This window comes from Miniopterus natalensis, chromosome 1 (assembly GCF_054644295.1).
Source record: "Miniopterus natalensis isolate mMinNat1 chromosome 1, mMinNat1.hap1, whole genome shotgun sequence".
NCBI lineage: Eukaryota > Metazoa > Chordata > Mammalia > Chiroptera > Miniopteridae > Miniopterus > Miniopterus natalensis.
In genome coordinates this window covers 178,984,604-179,003,382 of record NC_142081.1, presented here as the reverse complement: position 1 = coordinate 179,003,382, position 18,779 = coordinate 178,984,604, and the positions used below count along the sequence as shown (strand labels likewise).

The following is an 18,779-nucleotide window of genomic DNA, read 5'->3' as shown; positions in this document are numbered from 1 at the left end:
TTTATTGTAGCGGGACCCATCTGAGACAGTGTCTGTGAAAGATGTTCTGGCCCGCGCTGCATCGAAGGGCCTACTGGAGGGGATTGAGCTGGGAAAATCTTCGAAACGGGACAAGAAGAAGAAAAGATCGAAAACTTCGTTGCCAAAAGCTCCCTCTACTGATAGTAACAGCATTCAAATGAAAATTGCTGAGTTCCTGAGTAGAGAAACTAATGCAAATGCTAATCGGTCACAGGTAGCAACAACAAAAACCTCTCTCACACAGAAAAGCACAATTCAAGTGGGTTCTTCCTCACAGGTCAGAAAACCCAGCAAGCCTGCCACCAATCCCTTAGTGCCCACGTTTAGGAAGAACACATCTGCCTCCAGGCCATGTGAACGTCCCACAAACCTCGTAAGACCTCGCCCCGAAGGCAGGATGGTTGTACTGAAACCTGTAGAGATTGTTTTGCCTCCAGTAGCGTTCCCGTTTTCAACTCCCCAAGAAATCAGACCTCAGATACCAACTTACCATTTCTACTATCGCTGGATTACACCCAAGACTGTTGTGCCCGGCTACCTTTCCACATCATCAATATCCAGAAAAGGAGAGAAGCCTAAAGAAAACTTACCTTCCTCCCTACTCAGACATCGTCGACCATGGCTTTGACTGTCTTGTGTGTGTGTGGTTGTTTTACAGGGGTCAAGAGCAGTTGATTTTTTTCAAAGTCTGATATTTCTCTGAAGGTTAGACATTCCTACACAAGATACTCATCCTTTCGGTTACTTAGTATCTTCTAAATGTGATATTACCTTCAAGAGAATTAAGACAAGTGAGAAACAATAATGTAGGCAGTTAAGCAAAGCAAAATTCAGAGATTTCAACAGCTCAGTGCTGATCTGCTCTAGAATGTCTACCTGTAGACTCAGTATCAGCTGTTAGAACTTGTCTCACCCTTATTAACTTCCAGTGTGGGCTTAGGACAACTACTTTAAAAGAAAGCTGCAACCATGTGTTCCTGCCTTATTAACAAGCTTTTCTCCAAACTTAATTTGTGAGGCAATTTATTAGGAAGCCCAGGTGTGGAAAAGATGCTGGCCCTCTCTCACTGACTTAAGATGATTGCTCTTCAGTGTCTAGTCAGTCATAGTTTAACATTTTCAGTCACTATCGAGGTTCATTTTTTTCTTAAGTAGCAAAACATTGTTTAAGCAGGGGATGATGTGAGTTTTGTAATGTGACTGCGGTTGGGTATGAGTAGGAAGAACAGGAAGCTCCAAAGTTCCAGATGTGGGTAGTTCAGATGTCCACTTAGAGTGAAAATTGTTTCTCACTGGAAGAGCTTCCAGGGTCCTGAGCAGATCGAACATAATCAGCCCCCCCCTTCTACTTATGCCAAGTGCTATTGTAAAAAAAGTGACTGTAAGCAAATTTCCATCTAAATAGTAATGATTTTGAGCAAGAGGCAAACTGTTGAATGTAAGTGATACCTAATGTTGAAGAAACCCATAACATTTCTGATTCTATTCAAAGATCAAATATTGAAATCTACGAGTCATTTCAAATGGCACACAGTAATCAAATTTTGGTAAATCATTTCTGATGCACAATGAAAATATATTATAGCACTGTTAATTATATTAAAAACCAATTAATCTTGAACATATCATCAATTGTCTACCAAGAATTGGTATGATTATCATTTCTGGGTCTGTTGATTCTTTTTTTCATCATGGTAAAATAAATTGCTTGACATTAAATCGAGTAAGTTACAACTATAAATCCTGTTGTTCAAAAAAGTGTTGAGAGACACATTCATGAAGTTTGAATTTAAGGTTCTGTTTCAGAATTCAGTTGTGCTGAGCGTTATGCAAATTTCTTAATGTTTAATTGGGGGGCACGATTTTAGTAGAATATTACCCTCTTCCAAATGAATTTTTAGGTCTGTTTCAGCTCTAATGTTCTATTTTTTATTTTCTCACTTGAAGTGAGGATAAAAAATGGTGAATATCATTTTAGTAGTAATAAATTTTTATTTTAGCCGAAGGTCTACATTTATCAGTAAAATGTGTCAGCGAAGAAAGGAAACAACTTTTTATACTTGAACCAGACGTATATTTTAAATATCAAGAATTCTCATGTTAATTATGAATCTTAAAATGTACAAATATTTTAAATGCTCAGCTTATTCTACTAATCCCAGAAGTCAAAAACAATCTATTTCTTTGCTCTAGAAGTTAGAGTTTCACCCTCTTACTCCCCCGCTGTCTGGCTTGGAGTATCCATGCCTCTGGAGGCCGGTGCAGCTGAATTGAACTTTGTTCGGTAAAGAGCTGGTGTTTTATTCCGAGAATCTTTTACCCCTTTCCTACCCTCTTCCCCCTGCCCCAGGCTGAAAAGTACCCCATTGTCCAAGAGTAGCAGGTCTGAGGTTTTTGTGGTAAGTTCTAAGAAAACTCTCATTGTTATGCAATAGCTCAGGCTATTTTTCTGATCGCTAGAGCAGCATGATTCACTTTGTGTCATTTTAGCCACTTAGGTTCAGATTCTCATAACAGGCACCTGCCACTAAATTATTTTTCTCATTAGAAGCCTATGGAGATTCTGAACTAAAAACCATTCATTAAGCCTGCAGTTTTCTTCTTGAGAATCTTCTGAGGAGGACATTATAATTATTTACTTTGGTGGAGTTAAAAAAGTACTTGGGACAAAAACAGTATTTGAGAATCTAGTGAAGGAGAATTGACAACACTGGCATTTTTCTTTCTTGAGCTTCCTAGAGAAAGGTGTTGCAAAAATCTAAAAGAATACTGGTATTTTGGTGTTCCATTAGCAAATGCAGATTTTTATCTAAATTTACCACCTAGTAACACTTGAAACCAAAGTGAAATTTTGTTCCTTGGGAGTAACTGCCTTTGATACAAGTAAAAGATAAACCACCGGAGGAAATGCAAGATGAGCAGAGAACGGGCACATACTTTAACTTTTGTTTTTCTTCTTCCACGTCACTCAACCGATAGGGATTTAGTGCCTGTACAACTGTGTCTTCATTCTTTTCTTTCTTTTTTAAAAAAAATATATCTTTATTGATTTCAGAGAGAGGAAAGGAGAGGGAGAGAGAGAGACAGAAACATTAATGATGAGAGAGTCACTGGGGATCGAGCCCGCAGCCCAGGGACGTGCCCTGACCGGGAATCGAACCGCGATCTCCTGGGTCCTAGGTCGATGCTCGGCCGCTGAGCCACGCCTGGCCAGGTTGGTCTTCATTCTTTGATGCCAGGTTCTTTCTAGTTCTTACCAGCTGGAAATATGCAATAGCTAATCAAAGCTGAATCTTACATTACTGAAATGATTTTTAATCTGAGGAAAGAATAATTTGAAAATAAAATGACTAGCGTGGAGACACTAAAGTTGTATCTCTACCCCTGCATATATATGACTGAGATGCCAGATAAATGAGCCAAACACTTTATGCAGCTAAGTTTATTCTCACAACATATTACATTTAACTGTGTAAATGTGGTCAACAGCAAAGTGGGCAGAAAGCAAAACCAAATGTTCTTTCAGGATAACCAAGCTGCTCTGGGTGGCAGGGAGTTCTCTCGTTGATACAGTGTGAGCGGTATCTTTTCCCTGAAGCTGAAATAAACGTCATATTACTGGCTATGTAACACACCTGTTAGCTGGGTATTAGGGTAAGCCTGGCAAACTAGAGAGCGAACGGTTTTACTAGTTAACTTGTGCTAATACCAGGGAAATGTTTTTCTTGTCTGTGAAACCCTGAATTTGTGTTGCGATGCTTATGGACATGAGTGTGTCATACAAGAAAAGGGCAGACTTAGGACTCTAGTAAATGACCTGTTGTAGAATCACCTTACCAATGTCCATCATAAAATCACAGAGTGGATTTTTTAAAAAAGTAGCAGTGCCGACAGGTTGTCACCAAGAACTTATTTTAATGGAAATGAGTCTAATGTCCCTTCATGCAATAAGACACAAACAAAAAACAATGGTTGTAATTTGCTATGGGTGGAAACAAAGGGCGCATGGACATGTGTCTGTCTTTCAGGAGATCACACATGTTGTGAAGGGTATAAAAATGCAGCACCAAGCAGTGCTTGAGTTTGCAAAGTAAAACTTTGAGCCATAGGCATGTTGGCCATTCCCCTTGATGCTGCCGAGGAGCACGTGTATGAGGTGGCAAAAGTCTGTGTCTATCTAGCTGCTTTTAAAAAATAAAAGGAACTTTAAGCATTTTGCCTTTTCTTCTACATATTCCAATAAAAATGTGACTACAAATCATTACAAAACCACCTTTTAGGCAACGTATAAGTTCATTGAGATTACTCAGACCTGGATACACTGTGAGAGGATATCCAGTAAAGATAATACATTAACACAATAATGCAGTATATTTCAGTAAAAATAGAATAAATAAAAATATTTTAAGCTGTATTTAACAGGTTAATTAAAAAAATGGTAAGACATACAAGGCATAGTGAACATGGCTGCCTGTTTGCAGAATCACAGATATAAAGAATGCATAGATAACGGAGGTGTCGCTACAACATCAGGTCGAACGCCGGCATCCTTGCAAAACACACACACATTCGTACATACTTTTTGGCCATGGCAGAAAAGTGTCTGAATATAGTGTTTAACATAAGTAACTTTACAAAGTTAACCGCATTTAGTATCTTCAAAACAGAGTATCCGCAGTAAAGTTTTCAATATGTAAAGGCTGTTGTCATTCATCTTAATGTATCTTATAATTGCATATATAAATCAGTTTGCTACTTAAAGCTAGCTCAGTACGCTTGATCCTGAAAACAAACATATGTCTTAAAACTGAACAGGGGGTTCTGGGAGAGATTTCCAGTACGAAAGTGGATTCGTTCAGAATTTTTTATTTATCATACAACATCTCACTGTGGAGCTCAAGATGAAAGAGAATCATGATCTCTTAGTGTGGGTCCTAATCCTGGTTTTTCTCTCTAACTTTTATCAGACCTCAGGCCAGGTGACTGAGCCTCTCGGTACTTCATGTTTGTTTTTCTCAAATGTGTTTAGGACCTTACAGTACCTTCACTACCTTATAAGGCTCAAATGTTGATAAGAATGTGGAAACCAACTGACAGGCACACAGCAGAGGATACACAGAAAGCAGTTCCTTTTATCACTGGATGTTGTAAAATGTTGATTTTGACATTAAAAAGTAAACATGATGAATGTTTGGACTGATCTCCTTAGCAAATTCCTTTTGAAACAGTGTTATCAAGGGTCTAAACCTGTGTCTTACAGCTAAGTTTCATATCTATAGAGAGAGCAGGAAACCACTAGTTTTGGGAAACTTGTTAAATAGCGCATTGTCCTTACGTACATTCTGCTCTGATATGAAATTTTTAAATCTTGGAAATATAACGGAAAAAATATAAATTTAAAAATATAGCTAGTGGAGTCGAACAGATTCTAACGGTAAGTACAGAAGTTCAAGAAAGGTCCAATTTAATGTAATTTGTTGCCATGGAAAATACATGATGGACGGACACCTTTTTGCAAAAAGCATTTAGGGTAAGACTGAGCTAGACGTGGAATCCTAGCAGACGTTTACTTAGGAGGAGGTCTAGCAAAAGAACGTGGTGGTGACGATATAAAATATAAATGGCATTTCCTCAACTCCAAATTGCATATTGGCTGATTACCAGACTAAGGATGGAAGGCGGGCGAGGAACACGTCATCTGAATGTTGTTTATGCCGAGAATGGCCGCAGTGACTAATTCCCTAGCCGCGCTGTACAGTGTAAGGCAGACGTCTGCACGTGTCCCACCCGAAATGCATGATGATTTTGTTAACCTCTTGCTTTTTCTTAATCAGTGTGAACACCATGTGAAAAGAAAGGTGATTTCTGTTGGATTTTAATTTCTGAAATTTGGTTTGTTTCCAATTTTGAAGTTTCATTTTTTTCCCCAACACCCCGCAAACAGCTGAAGACATGAAATGTGTCCTTGTGTCAAAGAGCTCGCCAGGGAAAGCTGCCCGCTGGTTTCCATACCGATGCCAGTAGCCAATTTTGTCAACCAAAAGGTTCAATTTTACGAACTGAACTCAAACAAGGACTCGTCACCCCGTTTTTACAGCATCTCAATGGGATCTGGTGTGCAGCATCTCCTCCGACGTCGAAAACAGGGCAAAGCGCTGTCGGACTTGAACGCCGCCTGTGACAGATCCAGTCGAGAAGCCGGCGACCTGACCCGGGCGGCGCCATCCCCTCCGAGGCCGAGGCCACCTGTGTGTGTGTGAGTAAGTGACGGTCACGATATTTACAGTGAGGGAGACCTTCCACCGCTCATGATGTAACTTACGGCAAAAAAAGTAGTCATGCTTCTTTTCATATCACATGATGGTGGCAAGACGAGAGAACATGCTTGTCTAACACTGTTTGGCGAAGGGTAAGTTCTCTGAAGACAAGGCATCAGCACTGACTGGAAGGCCGGGCGACAGTCACTCTGCGGGCAGCTGCCCACCTTCAGCGACGGTTACAGATCCCTCCGGCACACGCGCTACGGCGTGTCCGTGACAGGGCGCTTCTGTTTCAAAGTGTCAATGAGGGATAAGACCCCGCGTTTTACATTGGTTGTGACTCTTCTGGTCACCGAGTCTGCTGGCGGAGGCGGCGGTCGAACTTTCTGCGAAGGCGGCCTGGCTACCAAGCACTTCTGGTATCGCAGCTGAAACAGAACACGGTTGACGGTCGTTAGGAGCGTATGGTCCCTTCCTGTTCAATGCGATTTTAAGTCATCACCAATACATCTACTCCCCAAGTGAACGACCCAGCTCCTGAACACGAATTCAAGGACTCGGTAAGTCCTTCCTAGAAGTGGAGTGTGTTAAATGTTCTGCAAAGACCCTGCGGCCTGGCAGAGCCGCTCTGGCTTCGCCTCCTTCCAGGCAGCTCCCCCCACTCGTCCTCTGCAGGGCCCGGCCGCGACTCTCGTCCCTCACAGCCAAAGGGCAAGTCTCACTCTGACAAGTCTAAAGCTCACTGGGTTAATTTTTAAAAAATCCCTTAGTACCGGCACCACGGACAGCTTCTTATCCTTCAGAAATATAACAGCACAATCCACCTGCTTTTGTATTAAAGCAAAAATGAGTAATTCTTGAAGAGAAAAAGGATTGGAAGAGATTATTAATGTCATTTTCCCTCAAGGCGCGTATGAGGGGTGGGTGCTCGCCGCTGAGCGGCAGCGCAGTGGACAGGCAGTGGGAAGTCTGGCTCTTCCCCGGGCTTCTGAGCCACAGGACTGACTGAGTTATTAAATCTCAGTTTCTTCAATTGTAAAATGGCTGAAGAATGGGGACGTTTCCTATGATTAAGGAATACTTGTAGGGTGCCTAAAATAGGCCTGGCAACACAGAAGGCATTCATAAGTGTTTGTTCCCTTCCCTATTTCCTGCTTTAATGAAAACTGAATGACTTATTAACAGATTCCAGGATACACAGAAAAGTCTAAATCTCAATGGTTTAATTTTTAAAAATCCATTAGTATTGGCACCACGAAACAGTTTCCATCCTTCAGAAATATCACACAATCCACCTGCTTTGGTATTAATGCAAAGATAAGTAGTTCTTTAAAATTAGATAAAAATGTTAAAATTTATCAAGTTTTTTTCTTTTTTCTTTTTTTCTATCCAGGCATTTAAAAATAATTCCATGGCTGGTTTTAAAAAACCTACTTAAATATTAATAAGTTCTTAGTACAGTTATGAAACAGGCTGATGCTTCCCCTGAGAAGCACAAACTATCTACAGCAAGACTCTGGGTCACAACACTCTGTCACAGCCCACAGGCCGCAAAACTAACCCCTTCCAACCCAATCATACGAAAACTGGTTTATCATGTGTCTCTTCTGTGTAAGGTATCCTGCTAGGTCAGCACCACGACCCAGACCACACACTTGTAAAGCACGGAGTTATGACTGGCCAGCTGTGGCAACGTGGTACCGTTCCCACTAATCAGGCACATCCAGGAGTCAAAATTGTGCCCGATGAATTTCACCAACGATCCCTCTTTGTCTTATTCTAAATTTCACCAAAATATTTTCAGCTGGGCCTCTACCACACAGCTGCAAAATCTGCCTAACAATTCAGTAGATTCAAAAAAATGTGTTCACGCCAGATACCTCAGATGGCACAAATTCACGCATCATACAGACGTGAGTCAAGAGGAAAGCCTCTGAGTTAGAAACGCTGGCTTCAGAGGGTAAAAAAGGGTTTCATTTTATCAACATGCCTGACACAGGATTGGCTGAACCTCTTCAGCTGGCTTCCCCAGTACCATTAAAATAGTACGCAAATGAGTAAAAAATTGCTTCTAAGGCACAAAATGGGTCTGGGAATCTGAAAACTAACTGTAACCAGTGATAAAGCTAATTATTTAATTGTCGCTGGCATTTAAAATGTATAATTAAGGCTGAAAGCCATTCATTTTATGACTGAAACCATCTGCTACAATCATTTTCAATTTCACGAATACCTAAACAGTCATACCCCACTTCTGCTTGGCTGAACTCTCCGGTGTTCTCTTTCTTCTCATAGCCCCTGCATCCCATCTCAGTCTCGATGGCCGGGTCAGGAGGTTCATCTCGACTCCTCCGCACTCTTGCCCCCCACCCCCACCCCACCCCCACCCGCCTCTACATGCAGAGTCCTGGCTCCACAGAACCGGGGGGAACTGTACCACCGACAAAGGACTGTGGGAAGAGGGAAGCCAGATACTGAGTGCACACCACCAGGTCTTCCCTTCCCTTCCCCCTCCTGCCCTTTCCATTGCCATCAAGGTCTTTATGATAAAAGTCGATCAGCTCTCTTCTCTTGTCCCCACTGTTGCCATCGACCGTCCACCTCCATCCTTTCCTCTCATGCTTAAGCTAACAACGTGCTGTTTGGGAAACCACTGCACTCCCTCACTTTCTCTAAACTCCACCTAGTCTTGGATTCTTGGCATCTTCTGGTCCCCATGCTCTGCAGCCCTCATCTGAACCAGTAACCTGGCCTCCTGGTCGACCCCCCACGCCAGCCCAGTCCTTTCAACCCATCTTCCCCTTTGCTTTCCTTTCTTTCGTTCTCGAGTGCACTTTTAAAACCCACGGTGATCAATCACTCTCCCTGCTTAACAGTATTTGCTGAAGATAAACACCTTGGCACAACATTACAGCACTTCATGATATGGACCCTGCACCCTTCCATGGGTCCCAACAACCCACCCTGCTGTTGCTAGAATATATCACGCGCCAGGTTTTGATGCCTACGACATTCATACAATTCCTCATTTTCACTAGAACTTTCTCAGTGCCCAGCATCACTGGTGCTCAAAGGATATTCGCAGAATGAATGACAAGGTGTTTTTGTTTGAAATCATACATGATGCAAAAGGCACTGGCTTTGTTACCCACAGCACATGGGATTGAACGCAGACTCTATCACCAGCTCTGTGCCCAGCGGCCTGTTTTTCCCTCTTAGCTGCTATTTTCTCATAAATAAAACTGACAACTGCCTAACAGGGTTGTCGTAAGGATTGAATTCATAGATACAAAGTAAATAAAATATGTAAGAACAATGCACATAAACCAACTATCTGAAATAAAAATCACTTGATACACAACATTTTTTTTAAAGTACTGTATTTGGTTCTAAGCACCACCAACTCATGCACGACCAACATTTCCTGATCATATCCTGAAATTAATCAGGGACCTAGAATTGAGAACCCTCAGACTTGTGGTTTCAAAGATTGTCCTTTTCAATGTTACTGGGGTCTCAACAGAATTAGGCTCCATCTGGCCCTGCTCCTTTCAGGTGTCCTCGCCCCTTGACACGGCAAACTGTTTATCATAACTGATTCTGTATACAGTAAAGCATTAAAGTTTAGATTCTTCTCCTTTTAAATTAGTAACTTTACTCTAACTTAGGGCCCAGGAAACATAAGCAGGGACATGCAGGTCCAACCAGTCCCTGCAGCAGGATTACTCACCATGCAGGCGGCCTGTACCGCCTCAGACACGTTACCGGCGTTAGGCTCACACCAGAAAACGTGGCACTCGAAGCGCTGGTTCCCAGTGTCCATGATGAAGGCAAACGTGTGGATATCCTTCCCGACGCCCATGAAGGACAGGAATCGCACGCGACACTCCACTAAGATCTCCTCTTCATTCTGCAAGACACACTGCTCAGCAGCCCACTCTCCCTAGGGAGCCAGGCAAGAGCCACACACACTTTTGGACCTTAAATCAGAGAATCAAACTTAGAGTGGCCACCTATAGGTTTAAAAAATATACAGCCAGACTGAATTTAGGAGACACTTGTATTTTTCTAGAAAAGCAACTTTCTGCAAGGGACTGGAAAGGTTACTGCTGCTGAGAGTGTCTCGCTCTGGCATTTAACCTTGCTCTGAACTACACTGAGACTGTGGTCCGTCCCGTTCCCTGTGCACCAAGGCTCCACGCTGCGGGCTCCCTGAGGCTGGGATGATGTCATGTACACTTCTCACGTGTGGCCCACACAGGACAACCAGGGGCTCAAAGCCCATCTGCCCAGGTGAACCTCCTGGAAAGCCCACAGCACCCAGAGAAAAGGAACCGCGGGCTCTTTCCATCCAGGTCTTCTTTCTAAGCTAAACAGCACGTTGACTCATTTTTTTAAATCTAAAACAAAAGTTGGAAAAATCATTTTTTTCTTTGTCACAAACTGGTGCCCACATGATGCAGTGTGAGGAACTGTTCGGAATTCACCCTTACGAAGACCACGTCCTCTGCAGCAACCAATGCAATTTTTAATGAGTAAACACATCCAGCGTGTTGACTTCTGGACCATTAGTATTTGACTTGTTAAGCATTCACTCCCGTGCTGTGGGATTGTTTAGTGGGCCAACTAAGCTAGTCTGAGAGGCCAGGTTTTCCTGGGAGAAATGAGGTTCACGTTGAAACCTGGGTAAGGCAAAGGTGAGGAGCACAGGAGTAGCACTTGCAAAGGCACCAAAGTAGGAAAGCCCGTGGCACGTTTGGAGACCCAAGGAAAATTCAGCGCAGCACGCTGGGGAGGCAGGCAGGGTCAGTGAGCGTCTTCCTCTCCCTTTGAAGGTAAAGTGGGCTTGAAGGTGGCCTACTAGTGGACAGAAGAGCAGGCCAAGGACTAGTGGTCCTTCCATGACAGGTGCTTCACAGAGGCAGAGAAGTGGTCGAGTCTGGAGCCAGCCTGCTACTTCCAGCTCTGCGGCCTTGGGTAGTTACCTCTCTGTGCCTCAGTTTCTTCAACCACAAAATTGGGATAATCTGAGTTGAGGCTAACTAATGCTGGCCTCTCTCAAGAGGACCAGTGGCCCCTGCTACTATCAAACCATAGGACCTTCCATAATAGAAACATCTGCGCTCCCAACTGCAGAAAACACAGCCCAGTCACTACTGGAGCCCAAGGGTGACCAGCCAGAAAAGCAAACCATCAGTGTCATCCTGTCACATCTAGCAAATGACTTCAGTTTCTTGGACATATGAGGAAGGACTGATGAACACCAGAATAGAAGCTTCTGAGTCCTGAGGAAAGCAAAGGTGTGTAGATATCCAGACACAAAGGGCAAAATATCTTATTTTTAATGTAGGCTATTTTAATCATAAGCAAGCACAGCTCCCCAGAGCTCAAGCTTTGGCTACGTGCCTAAGTTTCATGGAAGATTATTGTATCCAAACCTCACTGTGACCCAGATAGGCCAACTGCGCCTATGATCCCTCTTACCTTTTCACTGATGACAGTCACAGTAGCATCAGCCACATTCATGTTCACTGATGGCCAATCCTCCTGGTTGGACGAGGTCATTAGACATTCTATGGCATTGTTCAGGGTATCCATTCCTGAATGGATTGAAGGAATAATTGAAAAAGGTCCTAAAGCTATTTATCTCTCTCAAATGTGGGTCTGAATCACCCAGTCAGATCTGCATCCAGGCTGATCTTTTTTTTATAGCCTCAGAAGACATTTCATTTCGCATGTTTGCTTAAAAAAAAAAAGTCAGAAAGCAGGGTCACGAGAATGCTAAGATGCAGTGTGTGATGTCCTGTCTGACTGGACCGCGTACTCTTTTCTCTCTCTCTCTAAAGGTTCCCCAGCCTTGAGTGTGTAAACAGTACTCAAGTAAATGCAACGTTTTCTAAGCACAGAGCCTTGGGAAAGGGGACCCAACAGAAGCCAGCATCCGCCAGAATACCCCAACCTCCCTTCATTTTACTTTGTTACTTAAACAAAGCCAAGTGTGGCGGCACCCTTACAAAAGTTCTATGAGCTTTTCAATGGGGCACTTTTGCTGCGTGTTCCCACAGCTGTTTTTCAGGGGAATGAGATAACTTTACTGAGATATAATTCACATAGCATACAAGTCACTCATTTAAAGTGTGTAATTCTGCCCTGGCCAGTGTGGCTTAGTTGGTTGGAACACTGTCTCATACACTTAAAGACTGCGGGTTCGATTCCCGGTCAGGGCACATATCTAGGTTGTGGGTTCGATCCCCAGTGGGGGTGTGTGTGGGAGGCAACCAACTGATGTTTCTCTCATACCTTGACGCTTCTCTCTCTCGCTTCCTTTCCTCTTTCTAAAATCAGTAAAACATATCCTCAGGTGAGGATTTTAAAAAAAAGTTAACGTGTATAATTTAATGGTTTTTTTGTATATTCAGTTATACAACCATCCCTACAATTGACTTTAGAAAATTTTCATCAGCCCTAAAAGAAACCCTGTACCTGTTAGGAGTCACCCTCCATTTCCTCCCAGCCCCCTAGCCCTAGGCAAACAGTTTCCACCCAGGCATCTGCCTACCCTGGACACTTCACAGACAGGAATCACAGCGTCTGTGGGCCTTTGTGACTGGCTTCTTTCACTCCGCGTGTGGTCAGGGCTCATCCGTGGGGCAGCGTGTGCCAGTGCTTTTCCTTGCCAGTACAATCCCACTGTCTAGCAGCATCACATTCCCTTTATCCATGTGTCGGCTGACGGACATCTGGGCTGTTTCTACTCTTTGACTGTTAGGATAATGCTGCTGTGAACATTCGCGTACACATTTCTGAGTGGACGAATGTTTTCATTTCACTGGGTATATGCCAAGGAGCAGAATTTCTGGGTCAAATGGTAACTCTGTCTAACCTTCTGAGGAACTGCCAGGCTCTTTCCCACAGCGCTGCATCATTTTACACCCAGCAGTACATGAGGGTCCTGACGCTCCACAGCCTTTTCTATCCAGGTAAAGGTGCTAACTCCCACCTCCTCTCAGCCTGCTGTGGCCAAGCAACTAGGTTCTGCCCCTGGGATGCAAGCTGACTGCTGTGTATGCTGCTGCTGGGTCACCTTGACAGGAAAGCATGAGGGCTCCCTCAGCCCTTCCTCCCTGGCAAGCAGTTGACAAGGACTGAAGCAGGTACCCTGGCCCTAGAGATGAAAGCCCCATTTGAGAATGGCAAAGCCCTGGATCATGCTTCTCTGGAATGCTGGGTAAATGAGAAATACGTGCCCTGTATTCTGGGGATCAAAATGCCAGAGCAGCTTGCCTGTCCTCATTGCTCTTTTGATCAGAACTGGCTGTGTGCTCTGGCTGATGACAGTGCAAGGGCCTGATTCAAGACAAGGAAAGGGGGGAAACCAGCAGACCCACCCTTTTGGGAGGGCGAACACCTCCTGTGAGCTCCCAAACACCCGCAAAGTGGAAAGAGATAAACGTTTCACATACCGACTGGCTTGTCTACAGGTAACATGCCCAAGTACTGCACGTGGAACTTCTGCACCAGCTCAGTCTTTGGTGTTGGAAAATCTACTACAGGGAACAAAAGCAACACATCTTTCTCTGTGGTTCTGACACACACATAAAAACAGCCATCCCTCTGTGTCACCTGGGACACGTTCCCTGTGCCACACCATCCTGTTTCTAGAGGTAAATAAGGCCACTGTTCTATAAGAACAGACGCTGGGGCTCCGTCAATCAAAACCCCATTCAATTTTCATTTCTAGGCAGAGACACATTTGAAGGCAGGACCTGGAATCTATGTGTGAAGCTGTTACTGTCTCTTTGACGTGTGCTACGTAACAGCTTTTAATGTCCTATGTGGAAGGTGTGGTTTATGCCGAGAGAAGATTTAATCACAAAGGGTGCAATCAGGGAAAAGAACTAAACGGAGCCCCCCAAAATATCAACACACATGCTTTTTAACTAGCTGGTCCTTACCCTAGGCTGCAGATGAGTTAGAAAACCACTAAGGATAGTATTTTTTAATCTTGTCCAACAACAAAGCTCGTCTTGGTCCTTTATGCCTAATCCCACTGACACAAATCAACTCTGTGCCATGGGGGCAGGGGGCACATGTGCACGCTCAGCATGTGCTGGTGGACTTGAGCGTGGTTTTAAGGAGATGAGAAACACCAGGGAACTGAGACCTTTTGGTTCCTGACTAGGAGAGCGCCACCTGTGAAGAGAGTGGCCGCCACCAACCTACCCTGTAAGGGAACGTCGAGGTTCACATTGGTTCTTTCCTGTAAGGAGCTGCAGGCCAGGGCTTTGGCATTCTTCCGTTCGGCCATAATCTGAAGAGGAGGAAACACAGCTTGGGTTTGTGATGACAAAACCCTGTCTCCAGCAATTCTACACCAGCACCCATCTGCGTGTCCTTGCCATGTGGGTCAGAGCAGCAAGCTGGGACAGCTTCCGGCCCGACCCCTCCTGCAGGAACTGTGGCTGGAACCACAGTTACCAGCTGATCAGATACCAGCCTGGGCCATGTGGTGGCCGTGGCCGTGGCCTGGGCTTCGCTAGCTCAGGAGAAACTGAGAGTGAGGCTGGGTCATGAAGTCAGCACAAAACCGGAAAGGTGATGTTTGGCAGAGGTGATGGCAAAGTCCTGTGGAAAGGCCTGGCTGAAGGAAGTTGGTGACAGTGTCCTGGGGGTTTGGCTGACTATTTGAACATAAGCCAGCGGGTGATGTGGTTGCTCTCAGATCAGGTGCCCTGTCCCTGGGAAATCTGCCCAGTTTCCAGCTGGGCTTGATGCAGACATCTCTACCACGGCATCTGCCACTATTCTGTCCGCCTATTATACCCCCAGACTGGGCGGGACTAAGCTCTATCATTCTGCAGATGGAGTGCCTTTTACAGCAATGCCTGACATGCAGCTGGCCTAGCACATGGTCTGCCTGCTTCTCGGGACCTCGGTGGCAGGTCCGCGTGCCCACTCTCCCACCCTTTCACACCCCTTCCCCTGCTCAGCAGTGAGAAAAGAGAGGGATGAGCCACTGGCCCTGACCACCCTTACCTTGGAACAGATCTCGTGGAGACTTGTGGCGATGGCTTTGGCTGGAGTGTCACATCGAAATACATGACATTTCAAAATTCTTGTATCTTTGTCTCTTGCTACATAAGCAAAATCTCTGTGCAAACAAAATTTATCAGTACATTACAAAAAGGAAGCTTGACCAACACATTCTGGTGGAGCATGTTAACTGAGCTAGTAGCCCGTATGTCAGTGGTAAACAGTAGGCAATGGTTAAAAAAAGGTTTCAAAGGCTACCTAACACAGAGGAACAGTTTTATGGATATTAGGAATTCATTTCTGAGTAAAATAACTACAGGCATATGTGTGTTCCGTGCCGCTGAGTTGGCTCTGACTCCTGGTGACCTTATGACTGCGTGATGTCCATAATGTCCCCTCCTCAGCAGCCCTGCTCAGCTCCTATAGACTCAGGCCTAGGGCTTCTATAATGGTGTCAATCCATCTCGTAGCTGGTCTTCTTCTTTTCCAGCATTACTGTGTTTTCCAAAGAACTCTGCAATCTCATGATGTGCCTGAAGTAGGGCAGCTTCAGTTTTGTCATTTTTACCTCTAGCCATGTTTCAGGCATCCTTTGGAGATATTGCAGGTTCAGTTCCAGACCACCATAATGAAGCGAGTCACGCGAAATTTTTGGTTTTCCAGTGTGTATAAAAGTTATGTTTACAATATACTGTAGTATATTGTGTATAATAGCATTATGTCTACAAAAATAATGTGCATACCCTAGTTAAAAATGCTTTATTGCCAAAAATGCTAATCTTCATCTGAGCCTAAGAAAAACAGCGCCAAAAGACTCGCTTGACAAGGGGTTGCCACAAACTTTCAATTTATAAAAAATGTAATATCTGCAAAGTGCAATAAAGTGAGGTACACCTGTACAGTGTTCCCCAAACCTGGTCCATGGCAGTCTTGGACTCTCTAACAACCCTTAATGAAAACTGGATTTTATAGAAACCTTCAATCTAGAGAAACAAACATTATGATTGTAAAACAGAAAACAGGCTTGAGAAGAACATGGATTTGCATGAGTGATATTGTGACAAACAGTGGGGTAGCAGAAACAAAACAACAGGTTCTAACATGTAAACGTGCACGGAGGAGGGGTGACCCACAGCTGCTGGAGGAAGCTGACGGGCAGCCACAGGTGGGCTGGAACAAAGAGACACCACAGGCTGAGATCCTGCCCTGGGCACTGGGTTCTGTTTGGCACGTCTCATACTCCAGCGCTCAAGGCGACCGCAGGGTGAGCTCAGACCCCACAGTGAGCGTGCAGCTGGGGCTGGCTTTCGCGTCTATTTCACTGATGAAAGGGATAATTACTGTGACATTACCTGGCTTCAAAAGAACCACACGACACTACTGAATTTCTCACTGGTATTACTGGAGGACAGTAGTTTAAAGATCAGAGTGTTTATGAAAAATAAATGCCCAGATGTACCTGCCTGGTAATGGATCGCAATGATTTCTTTGCATTTGTTGCTAAGCCAGGATAATGTCTGCAGATATAACCACGGATGAATCTATTTCTAATTATTTCTCTCGATGTAAGAACTGGCGGTCTTCTCACAGACTGTGATTGATACTTTTCCCCAAAATACCCTTGGCATCCTAAGAAAGGTTCAGGGATGGATGCACTGGAGGCAACTGGCCACCGAGAGGGCCCAGCAGGGGAAGTCTGTCCCCACTACCTTGCCATGCCCCAGGCTGCCCCTCAGGGGGACTCCCTGAGCACAGCTCCAGGTCAGAGCATCTCCACCTGGCTGCCCGCAGGCACTCTAACCTCAGCCTGTCCTCGCCTGACCTCCCAACCTTCTCCTCCTTCCTCGCCCCCTCACCCAGCCCCCATGTTCAGCCTGTTTTACCTCCTGGAATGTCCTAAACCCACCCATCCTTTCCTCACCAGCCCTAGCACCGAGCGAGCACCAGCAGGTTCTCGCCTCCCTGCCCCTTCGCTCGAGCCATCTCCACGCCCTTGTCGAGGTTCAGGTCTCAGTTGAAGCTGGTGGGCACCCCTCCCGGGGCTGCCATGGCTCCTCCTACAGTGCCCTCGGTACCACACGTGTCTGTTTATGAGTCTGTCTTCCCACAGCTCCTTGCAGCTCCCTGAGGATGACTTGTGCCTTTCTCGTCCCCAGTCCCCAGTCCAGGCCTGGCCACAACGGGTCCCGAGGGCTCCGTCCTTCCCGAAGCACAGGCCTGCAGCACCCCCCCGGTGGGAGAGCTGGCCCGTGGTCAGAGGCGTGAGTGGGTCCCGGGACAGTGGGCTCAGGGGTGGGTCTGAGCGAGGAGCGGGGCCCAGACCGTGAGGGGTGAGCACAGCCTTCTTCCAGGCTGTGGTCTGGAGGCCTTTTCGTCCTAGTCTCACCCTCCATCAAGGCAACATACTACTTAAAAACGAGATGAAGAGGAGGCATCGCGTTGGGAGCCCGTGCCCAAGGGCAGCCCCTCCCCTTGGCTACTCTTCCCCACACGGATCCTAGAGCCATACACACAATGTCTCACCACACACAGCTCCTTTCCTTCAAACTCCATGTACAGCCTCCACTGTTCTGAGGCCAAATCTCCGCAAAGCCCTAGGGTCACCCATGGAAAGTCCAAAAATCTTTGGATTTCAGGACTTCTAAAACTTATCCTACCAACTCTTCCAGAATGATTCCTCCAACTGAGGAGCCCTCCCGTCTGCTCCAGAGCGGTGGGACTCCATGTCCCCTCAGGGCTTCTCCCTGGCCTGCTGACCGCCAGCTTCCCTGCACTGTCGGGACCGCACCTCCCCTTCTACTCCGTGCGGTCCAGCCCAGAAGCCTGCCGGGCCCTCTGGCCGTCAAGACCTTGCTTGTGTCTAAACGCTTATTACAGTATTTAACTTCTGTACCACAAAGGAGGTCAGGACAAAGGATAGGAGCTGTAGTTACCAGACAGGTCTCAACTGTGTCTGTCCCCTCTCAGAGACAGTAAAGAACCAACTAAAGGGCAATGAATTGGGATTCAGGCCACCCAAATTCTAGCGAGTTGAGTGGGGGTTCAAGGCGTTCTATATTCTCCTGTCCATAGGTTTAAAAACATTTTTGTTGAATATCTTGGTACAGATTAATTCTCAAGGTTCTTATTTTGTTGTGGCCTTCCCAGAATTCATGAGAAGCACCTGGCAGTTTCCTTTTGCCAGGCCTTGACTGCTGGCCTCTTGTTGAGGGAGGAAAAAGATAACCCTGTTCTTGTTCATTTTCTCCTTGTTTTTCTCTTCTCCACACCTTTCCTGCATTTTTCAGTTGAAGAGTCATTAACCATTTGCTTTCAAGTGTCCTTCGGAAAGACAAGGGCTTGCAGTTTACAAGTTGGCTGCAAACTGCCCACACTGTCTGGCCTTGTTTTAAGTTTTTGTCTTAGCTCTCCTACTGCACCTGCCCTGGAATTTTCCTAGTTTTTCACTGCCCTGTAACAGAAGGA

The 18,779-nt window shown here is 45.3% G+C and overlaps 2 protein-coding genes across 12 annotated transcripts in view; one reads left to right on the top strand and one right to left on the bottom strand.

Moving 5' to 3' along the window:
* The window catches only part of NSUN7 (NOP2/Sun RNA methyltransferase family member 7), a 31,753-nt gene extending 29,779 nt beyond the window's left edge, over nt 1–1,974 (top strand). For both annotated transcript variants that reach the window (XM_016206684.2, XM_016206681.2), the window contains exon 12: nt 11–1,974. In XM_016206684.2, the coding sequence (XP_016062170.2) occupies nt 11–649 (639 nt within the window). In that variant the 3' untranslated portion in view covers nt 650–1,974. The remainder of the gene's footprint in view (nt 1–10) is intronic.
* The window catches only part of APBB2 (amyloid beta precursor protein binding family B member 2), a 301,532-nt gene continuing 284,714 nt past the window's right edge, over nt 1,962–18,779 (bottom strand). For 8 of the 10 annotated variants that reach the window (XM_087827688.1, XM_087827703.1, XM_087827699.1 and 5 more), the window contains 6 exons: nt 15,318–15,432; nt 14,505–14,592; nt 13,745–13,828; nt 11,766–11,881; nt 10,012–10,191; nt 1,962–6,709 (listed from right to left, as the gene is read on the bottom strand). In XM_087827688.1, the coding sequence (XP_087683814.1) occupies nt 6,542–6,709; nt 10,012–10,191; nt 11,766–11,881; nt 13,745–13,828; nt 14,505–14,592; nt 15,318–15,432 (751 nt within the window). In that variant the 3' untranslated portion in view covers nt 1,962–6,541. The remainder of the gene's footprint in view (nt 6,710–10,011; nt 10,192–11,765; nt 11,882–13,744; nt 13,829–14,504; nt 14,593–15,317; nt 15,433–18,779) is intronic. The other 2 variants (XM_087827708.1, XM_087827716.1) reach the window with 1 other exon arrangement.